Source organism: Gigantopelta aegis, chromosome 3 (assembly GCF_016097555.1).
Source record: "Gigantopelta aegis isolate Gae_Host chromosome 3, Gae_host_genome, whole genome shotgun sequence".
Taxonomy (NCBI): Eukaryota; Metazoa; Mollusca; class Gastropoda; order Neomphalida; family Peltospiridae; genus Gigantopelta; species Gigantopelta aegis.
Window position 1 is genome coordinate 84,348,271 of NC_054701.1, and position 17,722 is coordinate 84,365,992.

Below are 17,722 nucleotides of genomic sequence, written 5' to 3' on the forward strand. Positions count from 1 at the left end.
ATCGAGTGAGCGCTTTACCACTGGGCTACGTCCTGCCCCTGAGTACTTGTGGATACCCCAGGCCTATGAGAATTTATGGGTTATGCAAATCTTTTTCAAGTAACCCATTCAATATTCGAAATAAGCATTTATCCGTTTGTCCCGACAAGTGAAAATTTTGTTGGACAACCAAAATGTGCCTTGGTGGTTGTCCAGTGGACAAGTAAAAAATTTCAGTGCAGTTTCATTTTGATCAATCACAAACATCCTGGTACTTGAATAAAAAATCCATTGATTTGGACAAGTGAAAATATTGGCGGACAAATACTCTTAGATGTATTTGTCCGGTGGACTAGTAAATGTTTTTGCTTACTTCTGTCACTGCCATTTCATTTTGCATAACACGTTACAAATATATCATTATGTGAACAGTGACAAATGATAGTGTAAACTAATTTTAATGTCTTTATTTTTTGGGGGGCCAGAAAGAAAAATGGGTTACACAAAACTAGACTTGCGTGAACGACGCGTGAGCAAAATGATTGTTCGGGCAATTTTCAGAGGTCTGTACCCTAGTATATGATGTCAATCATAGGGTTATTGTTGTATTACAGCAGGAATTGTTGACTACCTGGTGGTAGGCAGACATTCTGGTTGTTGTTTTATTATATAGAGTCATCTCTCACTGAGAGAACATCATAAGCTTTTTTTTTTCATTCCGATTCTATGGAATTTACTACTAGCTATTTATTTCTCAGTGTAGTTTTTTTCTAAATTGCACATACTTTTTTGTTGTTGATGTTATTGTTTCCAAAACACTTTTACTTTTCTTCTCACCTCAAACCAAACTAAAATTAGGCTATTTTAAGTATTTACAAACAACATTTTTGTAAGAGGATGGGAGGATTATGCTCTCAAATAAAAAAACATGATGCGAGTTTCCTCTTTAAGACTGTAAAAATTACCCAAATTGTTGATATCCGATAGCCGATGATTAATAAATCAATGTTCTATTGGTGTCGTTAAACAAAACAAACTTTAACTTTAGTCGTAGCCCTATTAAATTGAATGTTTTCCGAAGGCGTGGCACTTCGTCATCAGTCATGCGTAACGTCAAACAAAACAACGCTTCGTGTTCTTCTGGAATAATTACAACAGCTACTGAGCTAGCTAGTACACAAAGTTTTAATACTTACATATAACGTCGTGTGTATTATAAGCAGTGCGTTTGTCGAGTAACCAAAAAGATCGTACCCAATATAAAACAAACAACTCCCAAGGAAGAAAATGCAGAATACTGTCCGAAGTGTTGAAGAGCTTCCGGATTCCCCAACTTTTTACCTAGCATCACCTTATTTGGAAAGTCTCGTAAACATTCGTGCCTATTCGTCACTCGCTCGACAGCCAAACACATTATTTTATCTGCATGAAAATGTCACGCTAGTGTGTCAGTTGCAAATCCGGGAAGGGTAACAGAGGGTGTTTGGTGGCGAACTCTCAGTCAGTTTAGAATGCAGGAAATGTACAAATAAATCAAAATAGTACGTACACAGGGCCGTACCCTGATCAAAATCCTGGGGGTGAGGGTGGGGGCATTACTTTTTATAAAGAAATGAAACTCTGAGATGTGTATGATATTTCTGGAGTTAAAAAAAAAGGTGTGGTTCTCAGGGGTGCCGGGTGGGGTGGGGGGGGGGACGACTGGTTCACCCCCAAGTCAGTTTGAACATGGTCGATTCGTACCTCTAACCGAGTCGTTTCGCCCTAATTTTAATGAGCAATTCTACAGAAAGTGTAACTTTTATGTCCCTGCACAATTTTTTATTTTTCATTTATGTATAGAAAACTAACTTTGTTGTCTTTAACGATACCTTATTAATAATAGCATTTTGTCATAGCATTTTTTTTCTCTCTGGTAATCAGCTTTGATAGAGATTTTTATTCAAATCAACAAATCAGATAATTTATTTACATGTATATATATGAATCATATAAAAATTACATGGTCAGGGCTCCTAGAATTTTTATAAAATCCACTAGCCATGTGATCAGTAATTTTTAAAATGTACTAGCCATGATTAAAAATCCTCTAGCCCTATATTACTTTAAAGTACATGTAAATACAATTTTACTAATAGTAATAATCAGATATGTCACCTAAAGAGGGAGAAAGAGTCAGGATGACCAACCTAATGGAAATATTTGTGTGATATTTTCATTTTTCTGCGCGCGAACGTCCTTTTTCAAAACAATAATTTAAAGCATGCGAAAACATCATTTTCATAAAAGTAATTTTAAATAGTGCAAAAAATGTCATGTTTGACATATATTTGAAAATTGACAATACATACGAGTATATCATTATTTATATGTGAATTGGAACTTCCTCATAAAAAGACCCCCCCCCATACCTACACACCAAATATCATCAACAAGTTCACACACACACACACACACACACACACACACACACACACACACTTTATTAGCAAATATGCTATTACAGTTTTTAAGACTCCCACCTACAGATTATCAATAAAGTGACAAACAAACTTGGGACCAATGTTATTTTTATGTAGATACATTGCCACATATGCACGATTTCATCATATGCATGTAGTGAGGTCGAACTGATTTGTGGCGAACTGGTTCGAGGACGAAACGTCTGCTACCTACATTAAGACTGGCTGCCGTTTTTTGCATTACGCTTACTTTACAAGTACAGTAACACTTTTGGGGAGCCAGTGTACAGAAAAAAAAATTGCGTTATTATTTAACTTCAATAAAATAATATCGGTAGGTATATTAATGTCATGAATGCGTCATATAATAGATTAGTAGTGGCCAAATATTATGGAAAGAAGACAATTGTCGGTTTGGGTATTTTCATTGTTTTTGTACGATATCGTAGCGTTCTTCTGTTATAATATTGATGCTTTCATCGGGTTATAGCTAAAACGGAACCAAGCGAAAACGGAACCAAATTGGACAAAACGGAACCTGCGTTGGTTAAAACGGCACCGGCGAAAACGGAACCTACGATGGCTAAAACGGCACCATAATTGAATTTTATTTGAAGAATAGTAAATAAGACAAAAAAACCCCAACAAAACAACTTAACTCAAATGAAAAGTTATTTATTAAAAGAAAAAATAAATGTTTTCGTGTCACTTCTGATAGTTGCACAAACAATCTTCAGGTCAGGTAAATTTATTTACGTGCTTCCATCAGATAACTGTTCAAGCACGCTCCCATTGGGAGCCGCCTCTGACAAAAGCCAGACGCCAATCTTGCTGAGGAGAGCTCTTGTGAACTTTTATTTTTCTCAATAAAATAAGTCAAAACAAAGAGACCACCGGAAGTTGGAAGAAAACGTGAGCTGTGTATGCATTTATGATCGGTCACTGATCGGCAGATGACGCAATTAAGCAGGAGTAGACAGTGGTTTTTGGATGGTACTTTCAAGATTGTGAAAGAGCCATTCCATCAGCTACTGCCAATTCATGCTTTTGTGCGACACCCCCCCCCCCCCCAAAAAAAAAAACACCATATTCATCGCTCTGAACCCTAACCCTAATCCTGAAATTAAAAATAAGATAAGTTATATATATTTATATATGGTGCCGTTTTAGCCATGATAGGTTCCGTTTTCGCCAACAAAAATGGTTCCGTTTTGGCACCCCTTTCATCCACGGTGGCAAAATTGTATACATCGTATGATGATCGTGGATAAAAAGACTTTTTCTAAACAATCAAAAATGGGTAAATTTATTTAAATCTACCACAAATCTTACTACTAGAGATATAATTCATGGAGACTAATTTATTACATTAAAAAACAAAAATATACAAAATCGCTTTTGGAAAGACGTACTATCTAGTTGGGTGTTAATACAGCAAAACCAAAACCTTGAAAATAATGAAGATATTCAAGGATTGAATATTTGGTACAATACTAAAATATTGAAACATAATAAACCATTTCTGTATAACAACTACATAAAGAAAGGTATTGTTTTCATAAATGATTTACTTGATAATGAAGGAAATATTTTTGATTTTGCAACTTTTAAAAACACATGATCTAAAGACAGACTTTTTAAATTACGCATCACTAGTTTATGCGGTAAAATCATTCTTATCCTCATTAAACAATATTAACAGTACAACATTTATTCTTAGTAAAATACCTATATTGCCATTTAAAATGAAAGTAATGCTAAATGAGAATATTAGAAGTAAAGATATATATACAATATTTTGAATAATAATCATGTAATACCAAAGGCACACAAAAAAATGCATCTAAGGGTTTAGCATTTGATTGTTATATGTGGAAACAATTCTGTGTTATACCCTTTAGATGTACAAAAGATACTACCTTGCAATGGTTTCAATACCGATTGCTCCATAGAATCCTAGCTACTAATACCTTTCTGCATATGATTCATTATGTAGATTCAAATAAATGTAGTTTTTGTAAAAATGTTCCTGAAACCTTGCAACATTTGTTTTATGATTGTAATAAAGTAAAACATATGTGGAAAAAGTTGGAGAAGTGGATATTTAACAAAACTGAAGTCAGACTTCCACTTAATAAACATATAGTTATGTTTGGTATGATAAATGGTGAGTTTAGTAATGTAGTTAACTGGATTTTAATCAATATAAAATATATTTATAGTATGAAAATACTTAACAAGTCTTCATATTAATGTTATAAAAAACATATTGCAAAATAAATTCAAATAGAAAGATACATTTATTTTAAAAACTGTGAACATGACAAATTTCATGAATGCTGGGGAAAGTGGTTTAACCTTTTCAGTATTGACGAATAACATCAAAAACATCATCTTCTTTATATATATAGGTTAGGACCCTTTCCTTTGGTTTCTTTGCTTATTGCTTTTTATTTACAAAAATACCTTAACTTGTTTGGAAATACAATTCTAGATTTATCTTTTTTTATGAATCTTACATCCACCATATCTACTCGTAACTGCTTCTTCTCTATATGACATGAAGTGTGGATATTAACTGGTAGACACTAGTTTGCTTTGGTTATTAAATTTTATTGTTTGTTTTTTTAATTAGCCTGAACCCCATAAACAAATTGTTTTTTTCTCCCCTCTGTCTTTTCTGTCTTTCTTTCCTTTTCTTCCCTATTTCTCTTTTCTTTTTTTTTCTTTGACTCTCAGATCAAAATCATTTCAGATAATTATGGGTGTACATATACATTAATAGGGTATGACTATGTTTTGAAAGTATATATGAAGTATTGGTATATGTTATATGAATGTACATATGTATGCATGTATGTATGTATGTATGCACTACGTATGTATAACTATATGTAAATATTATGAAATGTAAGACAATGATTCAAGGCACCCCAACCTTGACATTGCCAGTGATCTGGGGACAATAAATAATAAAACAAAAAAAATTGTATACATCGCCATAGAACTGATGCCTGCACCGTAGGAACATAAGTCTATGATTTTTAAAATATCTTTAAAATGAATACATAAACTATTCGAGTATAAAAAATAACAAAGAAAATTTGCATATGCTTGTTTACTCGACAATTTCCTTGGTCGGCTGTTGACAATAGACACGCCCGCGGCCTTGGTAATGGCACAAAACTAGACAAAACGGAGCTCAGGTTGAAATGAGTGATAAAGATATTTAAATCTAAGAATGTACACTGGCGTAGGAAACGGGGAGGGGGGGGGGCAAGGGGGCATGTGCCCCCCACTTTTCAGATATTTTGCTTCTATATAGCCTTAGTGGCTATAACATTTTTATTAATATCAGCAGGCCCGTGAAGTTTTGTATGTACTTTTGCCTGCATGGGGGGGGGGGGGGGGGGGGGGGGTGCATACACCCTGAAAAGGACAACCCCTGTTGTCCAGCTCTTTCTCCCAGCATATTGGTTTAAACAGACACACCCTCTAAACCAGGCCGGAGTACACCCATTTTACAAAAAAATCACTACTTCTGCATGGGCCGGAATTACCACAAACAAGTCTTCAATGTCAACAAGTTGCACATGTTTACAAACTGCATGCTATCCCCTGTCACTTCAGTCAAACAGTTGCCACTTCATAGCTGTCTGCCATGAAATAATCACAATCAAACCGCAGACTACTTGCGCGGTCAAATTTCCGGATTTTCGACAACCAAATGGAAAGATAACTGTAATCTGAGGCCATAACACAAACGCACATGTGACGTAACATGGCATCATGATGGCGATTCCCTGGCTGGGATAATTGGCTTACGGCATTTACAAGTTTATTGTCATCAACAAAAATCGCTATTGTTTTGGAATAAAGGCAAATTTTGTTAAAATTCTTCAAAATTACACATATTGCAGATGTTAAGTATTAAAATATACAATGTCGTTCTTCAGAATTACACCATGTGTTTAGGGAAGTGACGTCACGTATCAGCATGTGCGCGCATCTGGTAGGCAGAAGTTTATCATAATGGCCATTAGTAACAAAGCAAAACTTAACAAAAAAAATAACCCATCAATTCCACACACCCAACAATTTCATAATTTGGGCCATGTTGTTGCTGTTGATTTCAGCGTCATGTTAAATGCTTCTTGTGATTTCTGCTTGTAAAATACCTAAGCTAAGAATGCTGACGTCACAGTATATTCATTTATAACAAAAAGAAAAAAAAGGTAATCAAATAAAATGTTACGGTCTTTTTAAAATCCAGCTAACTTATTAAATGTCACCTCACAGTTTTACAAATATATATCTAGCATTATCTAACAAATATGATTATTGTAAACTAATTCAGTGTACGTGTAACTGCAATTTGTATAAATACTGCATGTTCATTTCCCGCGATCACGATCTGCATGCGTGCTCACGACCATAGGTACAAAATTAACAAAGACAAAGGAAATAACCGAAACTGCAGTTAGGTATTCATTGATTCATTGCTTTTCTACAAATTTACATCAAGATTTACTTCTGTGTAACTGTACTGTTTAATGTCCGCAACGATGTCTCTTGACACGTGGGTGTCAGCTGACTGAAGCGTGACGTATATTACGCCAAGAGCTTTCCTCAGTTCAGCCAACGAACGTTCTTCCTAATGTTCGCGAACTATTTGATTGGTGTCTGTCGTGTCCATTTGGTTTAACGTGAAGCACACAAATCAGTGTAGCGAACGTTTTGTTTTCGCTCGGTCTGGCTGAACTCAGCCCTTGGGATAACCTGTACCACATGACCAGCACAAGCCCGCCGACAATTAAAACGGTGCGATCAATGGACCTCAAAGTGAACATCTAAAGAATTGCAGAGATACCAAATGGAAGTGTGATAATGTGTGGTGAATGACGTTACGGATCACAGCTCCATTGTTTTGTATACATGTTACAAATTAAGCCGACACGGTCCTGCAGTTAAGGCGCTTACCAGACATGAAGGCGCTTACTTGGCTGGCTAAGGGAGCACGGGCCATGTCGGCTTATCGCTCTAGGGAAACCCCTGCATTTGATCATTGGTTTATAATGATAATAGAAAAAGAAAATAATAAATATGTGTTGTCTATTGTTTATCGATATAATTTTATTGATTTTGTAAAGTCTGTTTTTATTAGAAAATAGATATCCTGGTAAAAAAAAGATTAAATCCAAGTGTTATCAATGTCATCATCACATACTGAATAGCCCCAATAATATTGCATATATTGGTAGTTTGGAAAGTCAGTGAAAAAAGTTCTGGTATCCTTCTTATGCACAGAAACATGAGATACTGTAGAAAAGAATCGCTGAATCTGATACCAGTGTTCTCCTTAGCATCCCTTAATTCACCATAAAACTTAAACGCCCTTAATTCATCGTGAAAGGCCCATTTTTCATCCAAGAGTTGCCGGTTCTCTTTTTGTCCATAAACTGGGATCACTGATACCTAGAAAAAAATATGAAAATTGGTAAATTTCTATGATATATAAGTATGAAAGTTTTATATTGTGTACATATTAGTACTAGTAACTATAGCATTTTTTGACTGTATCATGTAAGCCCAAGATGTTGGTCAAGGACATATATATTGAATATTATTGAAATATTTGAATACACATAAATGTATTTGTGAAGACATATTGACATCTGTCACTGATGACAATAATACTTATAAATACAATCGGCTCCCCTTTTCTTTCTTTATTTACTGCAAACAAATTCAGATAACTTATATAATAAATGCATGTAACATAATTTATGTTTTTAATAAAATATGGTGGCTATCACCAACTTGTGGATCAATATCCAGTTTTATTATTATTATTATTATTATTTATTTATTTTTAATCCCAAACAAATGATTTAATACATCTGATATCCCACCCTGAAATGTTTATACCTTTTATTTTATTATTAAAAAATCAACTTACACATTACAAATACACCTGTGGATCACTTCTTCAATAAAAAAAGTAAAACATTATAATTAACATAAAATATAATTAATAAATGGAAATATTTCAGAACCATTTTCATATGAAACAATATATATATGCTTGATTGCACACACACACACAGCTCCCTGTTATTTAATTAAAAATATAAATACTCCCAGCCACCTACATATTTTATGGCATAATACAATATAAAATATATTCAGATTTTTGTTTTACCTGCTATAATGGATCTGTCAATACAAACAAAAAGTTACATAAAACGTTGTTTGTTGATTGACTGGGTAGGCCTACTGTTCACAGGGTATCTTTGTTTCCATGTCAGTTTGGTGGGGGCTTTTATTATTATTTTTTTTAATTTTATTATCTTTTCGATTTTTCATTTCAATAAATACTGACGTGTATTAGTATTACGAATGAATAACATACAACAAACCTTGTATAAAATGACGATCTCCGTTGTGGGATGGGCAAAGTTGATTGTTGTCAGCTTTAACTGTTCAACGTTTCGCTTCCACTGTATTTGATGAAACTAATTTCATAATCCTTACTACAGGACTTGTGCATCTAACAACAACGTATGAAATTACCATGACAAAATACCATTCATCAAAACTAGTCTACACTGATTTAATTGACGGAAAAACATTCGATTGTTCATTACTACTAATACCAGTATTGTCAACTGGTTTCTTGCCTACCAGCGCTCACGCGGTACCATGTGATCAAAACGTGACGTAACCGTGGCTTCTCCTATTCATAGGCTATTGAACATACTTTATCAAGTTTTAGATGTAACATTTACTTTTAAAACTTTCAGTACGAGCCAGGATGTGACTTTTTGTCCAGTTCACTTATATAACTAATAAATGATATATATATCAAATACTACTAATGAAAAACTGTTAATTTATGAAATCAATGATATTTACTTGTTTTAAGTGTTTTTATCATCAAAATAAGTGCATAAAATCCAGATTAATTGAACTGTCGTGCCAAAAAAACCCCGTTCTCATACAATATTAATATAATATACTTTTATAACCAGTAACCATACTGTCAACAGCATTATTTATCATCATGATGTTAAGTTTGGTGATTTTTGTCTTACCTTTACATTGCAATACATGTACACACTAAAAAGATGAAGTATAGGTATAAGGTTTTTGATGGCTGTGGCATCAACTTTTGCATTTAGATCAACATTGATTGTACAAATGTAGCTACATTTCTCAAATTACATGTCCTGCATCAGTAAAGCTTCATTTATTAAATAAGAGTAATTTCTTTTAGGTACATGTGCATTATCTAGTCAGTTTTGCCAATTTCTCTATATAGAGAGATTTAATACATTTTTAATCTTTACTCAGTTTAACATGCCATCTTGAATGTCACGTCCTGGCTCAATGTCACGTCCTGGCTCAAAGTTTGAGGTGGTTATTTTAATCATTTAATACAACTAGTCATCATTATACCTTTTATTTTTACTTGGAACATTGAGAAGAAGGAGAATTAAAAAGGATTTTTATTTCTGAAAAATAGTTTTAAAATAAAACTAACTTTTGTATGTCAAATCAGCCAGGACGTGACATTATATATTTTGAAAAATAATTTAATATACTAATTATGATATGAAAGAAGGGAAAGTAGTATTTTCATATGCAGTATATTTTAGATATGATGTCCTGATACCTAATTTTTAAATTTGACATAACAGTAATGAAATATTACCAAAAAACAAATGTCACGTCCTGGCTTACAAAAATTATTTTTTCAAATAAAACTGTCATTAAAACCCATAAAACACAAGTAAATTGGCAATAAAAGTATATTTGTATGTGCTTAAAGGTATAATAAAAACTTTGTTTAACAGATAATTTTGAAATTTTCACACCCATGGACCAAATACCACGGAATGGCCAATTTCTTAAAAACGCATGCACGTCTGAGAAAAAACCGTTAATCAGACAAGGTCTAATCTATTTTTAGAGGGGATCTTTCCGTTTGGTATACACACTGTCCAGGACTTACTCTGCCTGTGCCAGTCGCTGACGTGGTGCAGCCAGAAATTACTAATTAGCTAGCCGAATGCGAGTAAAACTAGTTAAACAATATAACCACCAGTCCAACAGGCAACATCATTGTTCTGATTGACTGTAGTCTGCAAAATAAAGCATTTATTTTATGTTGAATACTTGAAACGAATGCGTAACAACACACAGTGACGTTTCGCTGTGGAACCTGTAACAATTGTGCTTCAAAGTTAGACACAAAAATGGTTCCAATTTGTTGTCGTCTGCTTTGTGAGGTCCCATCCTCCTACACAACTGTTTTTGTAAATAATTCCTGTTTGGTTTTCTGTAAGAAGAAAAGTAAAAGTATTTTTGGATATAACAATATCATCAACGTCCCTAAATGCGTTATGCTTCCAACTCCGTTCGGTTTGTTTTCTCGTACACGGTTCGCACAATCAACACCCGATTTGTTGTCGTTTGCTTGTCGTTCATTTGTGAGGGTTTTTTTTTGTGAGTCTTAACAGGATGACTGTTCCGATGTCCCAGTTCCTGCTTCATTGCACAACTGGTTCATGCATGTAGTGCCATTGCAAGATGTCTTCCTTATGCAGTTTCTCCAGTATCTCGATTGGGATTTGGGCCTTGTTCTGGTTCCTCTTGACCGATGGGCGAAGATTCACTTGATGATCACCAGGTCTTTGTCATCTCCGATGTCTCCAACGCAGGACTTGCAGTTCTTCAGAGCCCGTCTGTGACCAGATCTTGGCCTGGTTCAGGTCCCCGTCGATCGTTGAATGAAGATACAGTTATTGATCACCAGAGCATTGGCGTGTCAGATGTCTTTCCAAGAGTGGCAGAGTCTTTTGGGTCTCTTGATGTCAGTGCACGACTTGACGCTCAGAGGTTGACTCCAGTTGTGCTGAATCCTGGTTTCCTTCCATCCGCTACAACAATCCACACTTGAAGCTTTGTCTGCCAGTCGATCTGCAGCCCAGTCTCTGTTGGTGGCAATGCCGATCGAATGTCTTAGACGGAGCCTCTTTGCGGCCCTTCCAAGTGACTTACCATCTCTTCACAGATGCGTCTTAGAAGGTTGGGAAGCTCATCTTAGCGACCAGATGCTGTCCGGGCTGTGGTCTCCAAAAGAAGCCGATTTACACATCATTCTACTGAAGATGTTAGCCGTTTTCAGTGCAATCCTCCACTGGCGTCCGAGGTTGATTGGAGCGTCTCTGATGGTGGCTACCGACAGTGTTACCGTGGCGACTTACATCAATCGCCAGGGCGGTACTCACTCCAGCAGTCTTCTGCAGATAACATTTTGCCTGTATGACCTGGTGGACAGCATTCCACTGCAGATCTGTGCTCGACACATTCCGGGGGTGTCCATTGTCCTGGCAGACAGTCTGTCCCGTCCATCATCTCCACAGTCAACCGAATGGATGTTTCATCTGGAGGCCTTTTCAATGAGTTTGCAACTGTCTTTGAACACCAAACATCGATTTGTTTACAACACTGTTCAACCATCGGCTTTGAGTCTACATGTCACCAGTCCCAGATCCAAACGTCATAGATCTAGATGCCTTGGCCATCAGCTGGAATCAGATGGATGCTTACGCATTTCCACCTCCAATCATGCTGCCCAAGGTGTTGCAGAGATTTCAGCAATTCCACTGTCGTCTTCTCTTGATCGTCCAATGTGGCCAACGAGAATGTGGTTTCCAGACCTCATCAGGCTCGCCGACCCACATCCTCTTCCTCTACCAGATTGGGATCGTCTGCTGTGGCATCCCACATCAAGGTTACACCATCCGCAGCCTTCCTTTTTCCGGTTACACGTGTGGACATTATCACCAAAGGCTTAAAGAAGAAGGGGTTTTCTTCCAAGACTTCTGCGGCTATTTTGAAGGCTCATTGCTCATCTATTCCTGCTGCATATATTGTACGATGGCTGTGTTTCCACTGATGGTGCATCCAGCAGAAACTACGACCTCAGTCTATTACGGTGCCTCGTCTTGCAGATTTCCTGCTGTATCTTCGTATGTCTCTGAAGCTCAAAGGGTCGACCATTGCAGAGTACGTGTCTGTGATTGCTACGGTTCGTCATCCAGCCATTACTACGAAGCTGTCTACCATCCCTGAGATACACAAGATGATCAAGGGGTTTAAGCTGGAAGATCAAGTCCTTCACTTTCATCCACCGAAGTGGGATTTAACTGTGGTCTTGCGGTCCTTGACGTCGGCACCATAAGAGCCTCTATAAAGTGTTAACACGGTAGACTGTCTTCTTGCTGGATTTCGCTACAACTGCACGGGTTTCCGAGATTCTTGCCTTAGATGTGGACCTGGTCCGGTTTCACCGTGAGCACAATTCTATTACCTTGGGGCTCCTTATGAGCTTCGTGGCCAAGAATCAGCTGCCTGATCCAGCGCCTCGATCATATGTGGTTCAAGCTTTGTCTATTGTGGGTCCGGACGATGTGGAAGATTTATCCTTGTGTCCGATGAGAGCTTTGCATCACTACATAGAGAGGACTCGCTCGTTCTGTCAACGCCGTTCGAGATTGTTCCTCTCCTGTCACCAAAGTCACCTGAAAGATATTACCAAGAATACTGTGTCTACTTGGATCAGTAGGAAGGTTTGCCTGACAGACTCCATCTTCGCTAACTACTACTTGCGGGATGTCTCTACCGAAGATATTGAGGGCTTCCATCATCTGGGACCTGTGGTGGCTGTGCAGACTTTGGTGAATACTAGCCGTCCTCGTCGTCGTTGAGCTGCTGTTGACTTCTAGACTGCACACCGAGATGTCTATCGAATCAACAGGTGATGACTTGCTAAAACTTTTGTTCTTTGCACTTTTAACATGCACTGGTGCTGGAACATTTGCCTTGCACGGCACTCAGCCATATGTTTCCTAACTGGACTAACATTTCTTTGGTGTACTGGACAGAAAACACTCAGGAGATTGTTCAGATCAGTGTTCTGATGGATGTACCCATACTATGTTGTTGCTTGTTTTTACTAAAACACTCCAATACATTGGAAGGTTACCTAAAACCTGCATCCCTGGTGGCTACGTCTTCCCACCCTGTCAGAACCAGCATGAGATGTGGCTTTCTGCCTCCTGGTCCATGTGTTTCTAGGAGCCGTACCTGCCACTGTTGATGGATGCCGCCTTTTCTGGTTGTTGTTACTAACATCACCTGCTTTGGTTTGTGATGGCCATTCCTTGGAGGAGGGCTTTCCATGATTGGCCTAAGTCTTCCACTTGTCAGACTCCATCCGGTCTTGGGGAGATAACAGATGCATCTGCAGATCTCATTACCCACCGCCATCTGTTGAATGCTGCACTTGTTGAGGACAGGTAATGTTGAAAAGAAATGGAGAAAACTTGGAGTGTTTTCTCTTTTATAGATACATTACCTGTCCTCAATGATTTATTCCGCCCAAGCCTCCCCTCTTCCTGTTCTCCGTTGATGCGCTCATGGAAAAGAAGGAAGTTGAAGTCACATGACTGGAACTATAGGGAGCATACTGTGAAGAATTTTAGGCCATCCCATTGGCTGTTGGGATGTTCGGACCAGACCACTTGCATGGGGGAGAGGTGCACATGTTGAGGACAGATAATGTTTCTATAAAAGAGAAGGCTGGCTATATACACAGCAAAAATGTAAATACGTATTTGATTAATCCATATTACCGAACCATCTGCAACAGGAGGAATACATACTAAGTACTGTACAAACAATGCGTGGTCCGAACAGGGATGGGGGGATTGTATATGAATCTAGCGAACCCTTTTGTGTACGTTTTCCAGAGACATGAATAGCGTAATATTGCCCCAGTTGCACTAAAAAAAAGAGAGGGGGTTGTTTAGGCTTATGGTAAGGCTCAAAGTGTCTCACACGAGGGTGCGAAGCACCCGAGTTGCTTAGGTGGGTCCGGGGGCATATTGAAAAAAAAATGTCCCCGATAGAGGGGGTGTCGATCGACCCCCCAATTGGCTATGGTCCTCAATAAATAAATGAAAATAAAAATTACAAACTGCAAACTATCAGCTGCTGAGGTAGGTTATCTAAAAGAGAAACTAACTAAGAGAGTACACAAACGAAAAACAGGTTTTGAACTTAATAATTTTTTACCGATTGCAATTTTGAGGCTGCTTAGGTAAACAAAAATTAAAGTTAATTTTACGGAAAATAAACATGACTCACTAAGCTACGTCTGTGTGCTCACAGACTGGAAATTGAGACTGGACATTATAAGAATATCAACTGAAATGAGCGTATCTGCCGGCTTAGTTCACCACGGTAAACATCTACGGTCTATTTTTTAAAAACATTTTTAGGTTTATTGGACATCCTAACGGCACAACAATAAACATCACAATAATAAATATCATGCCGGAGACATTTATCTTGATGAACTACATGACTTTTCTGTTTTTAGAACCCTGGAAAAATTCCAAAGGAAAATTGCTGTTGATTTAAAGTGAAATTACGGTGATATATGTTATTTTTATTGTGTATGAAGCCAAAACAAGGGTGCAAAAAGTGACTGTTGTCGACTATAATTGTATACATGTTTGTGAAAAATAAAATCGGAAAAACATTATTTGACAAAAAGTCACACCGGTCGGGTTTGTAGAAACGCTGACTTGAGCATCTTTATCGTCATATTTCGTTTGCTCCCGTTTGGCGATCCGAGAAATATTTTGTTCACCAGATGATAGTTCCATTAGCCCATGGCAAATTGGCAAACGGTCTGTAAAACAACCAAAACATTACCTAAGGTCGACGACAGTCACTTTTTGCACCCTTGTTTTGACTTAATACACAGTAAATAAAACATATCCAACGGTAATTTCTTGATATTATATATTTGACAAAAGGTACTTTTTCTTTGTTTCATCTTTTGAAACTAAAAATTAATATTTTGTCCAGAATTATGAAAAATAAAAAATACCAACCTGTAAACAGTGTTTTCTGCTTGTTATAGAAATTTGACAGCGGTCAAGGTTAGCAGACCAGTTTTTATTTTAATGTGGCGAAGCATGGTAATACCATACTAGTAGCTAATTGTGAATTTAAATGACGTCAGTATTCCAATGACGTCACTTTGAATCTCCTTACAATAACCATACACTGGGTCCATGATATTTCCGTTTTAAGAATGCTGGGAAAATTCCAATGCAAATTTCCTATTGAATTATTTGTGTGTGAACATTACTAATACTAATGTGTTTGAAGAAAATCTTGTGATTTAAAAAATTGTACCTTTTACGAAATATGGATTTCAAGTGAAATTACGGTAAGATATGCTATATTTATTGTGTACAAACCCAAAATAAGGGTGCAAAAAGTGATTGACGTTGACCTTAGGTAATGTTTTGGTTGCTTTACAGACTGATGATGGATGGACAGAACAGTTCTGATGAAGAACAGGAGGTGGATGATTATCCTGGCGTGCAGGAAACAGGTTTGCATAATTTATTGAGAAACATTACATAAAGTATACAACATTGACGGCCATTAATGATTAGATACTGTTTATCTTACAACGAGGTGTTTAAAAAGGTATCCAACAAGCAAAAGGAGTTGGATACCTTTTAAAAAAAGTAGTTGTAAGATAAATGGTATCAAATGGGACACAAATGTAGTATTCTATTTCTTGCTTATCTTCAGAAAACAATTTTAAAATAAATTTAAACTCCTTTTCCAACTAAAACCTATGTACAACTAAAATCCTTTTCCAACTAAAACCTATGTCGGGGCCCTAGCGTCTATAGTTAACTTGTGCGTCAGACAAGTCAATTTCAGGTTAACAGAGTGATCGATTTGACCGTGCTTTTTTTTTCTTCATTGGATGGTATGGCATTGGTGACCTGGTCAGCACCTTGGAGCAGCCAGTCGTATGTCTTTAAAATGCTATTGCACGTGTGTGTGTTATCGAAAATAACAAATGATGTTCTCACCAGCGGGTGTGTAAGATAGACAGTTCACTAAAATGGCTGCAGGTAATAGCTGAACAGTTAAATGAAACTGGTTGTTGTCCAAGGAATTGTTAGGGGAGGTTATGGTTGTAGGCATAGTACCTCCACTTTTGCTTACTTCAGTACTAGTGATAAAAAAAGTAAAACTTTTAAACGGCCTAGAATATTTGTCAGGACATTTCATTCAAAAGGGCAGCCTTACACCTACATACACATGTATGAAGACATGTAACTTAAAGGGAGTATCACACCTAATTTTAGAGTTAATAAAAAAATGTGATTATTCCTGCGAACTGGGAGCAGCCATTTTATTTCGTTTTTGTGATGTCCGATGGTATAGTTTGGGGTGAAGTGTAAACAAACGCTCTAATTTACGACAAGGCCCTTCGCTTTCATCAACCTGACTTGTAAAACAACATAAATGACTTGATAGTATAATAAACTATTTAACTAAATATATTTCAATTTGCATCAATAGAACGAAATGGAGTTATAGTATTTTACTCTTATAAAAAATCCAAAGAATAAAATGCATATTATTAGGCCTATTGGTAGTGTACGTTCGAGCAAAAACGACCACTCACGATACCCAAATGATAATTTTCTTTTCTTTGGGACTATGTAATTGATCAGTTTTGTGATTTTAGATGGGAAAGTCTACTTAATCAAGGGTTTTACAGAATTACTTACAGTAATAAAGCAGGATGGCTGATAATGTCCATTACGATTTGAGGGGTGTCTGCGCAGTTATTACACAATACCCTGTTATCTTAATAAAAGAGGCACGTCTTTTTTTGGTGTCTAAACAGTGTCTGGGGACCGTCTAAATATACACCTGCCAATCAGGAACCACAGGTACAGGCCACGGAAAGAAAGACCAATTAACCAAGAAAACACTGATTATTATTTCAGTACGTGGGTTAATTTATGTACAAAACATAAGACAGTTATTTCAACACTTTGACAATTAATGGTGGTTTATTTTGTGTTGAAAACTAATATATACTTGGTGCTGGGTTACTGGGATGGATATTATTACAGAACATTGCGATGCATCTGCAAAAATCAGGTATGTTTTGTTTCTTCAGTTCGAAGACTAATTCCCGACATGACACGTTAGGTATTATGTAACCACCAGCTCGCCAGAGGGCGTATTCACTGGGATAGTACAAAATTGTTACACCCGTTATATATAATAGCCGTCACATTTAAGCGTTTTATTAATTAACTATACGATTATACTTGTTGATATTTAGGAGATAACCATATGGAGTTTTTAGATTTGCG

At 36.8% G+C, this 17,722-nt stretch overlaps 2 protein-coding genes across 6 annotated transcripts in view; one reads left to right on the top strand and one right to left on the bottom strand.

Annotated features, from left to right (window-relative positions):
- Positions 1-1,362, bottom strand: part of LOC121369205 (gelsolin-like protein 2) — a 38,392-nt gene extending 37,030 nt beyond the window's left edge. Inside the window, exon 1 of one of the 2 annotated variants that reach the window (XM_041494130.1) lies at positions 1,234-1,362. The gene's annotated coding sequence lies outside the window, so the exon portion shown is untranslated. Of the gene's footprint in view, positions 1-1,175 lie in introns of both variants that reach the window. The other variant, XM_041494128.1, reaches the window with a different exon arrangement.
- Positions 1,363-3,604: 2,242 nt separating this feature from the next.
- The window catches only part of LOC121369207, a 39,594-nt gene continuing 25,476 nt past the window's right edge, over positions 3,605-17,722 (top strand). For 3 of the 4 annotated variants that reach the window (XR_005957578.1, XM_041494133.1, XM_041494131.1), the window contains exons 1-2: positions 7,105-7,335; positions 15,848-15,921. Coding sequence is in view for 3 of the 4 variants with exons in the window: in XM_041494133.1 (XP_041350067.1) it covers positions 15,852-15,921 (70 nt within the window). In the remaining variant the exon portion in view is untranslated. Of the gene's footprint in view, positions 3,742-7,104; positions 7,336-15,847; positions 15,922-17,722 lie in introns of those variants that run through there. The other variant, XM_041494132.1, reaches the window with a different exon arrangement.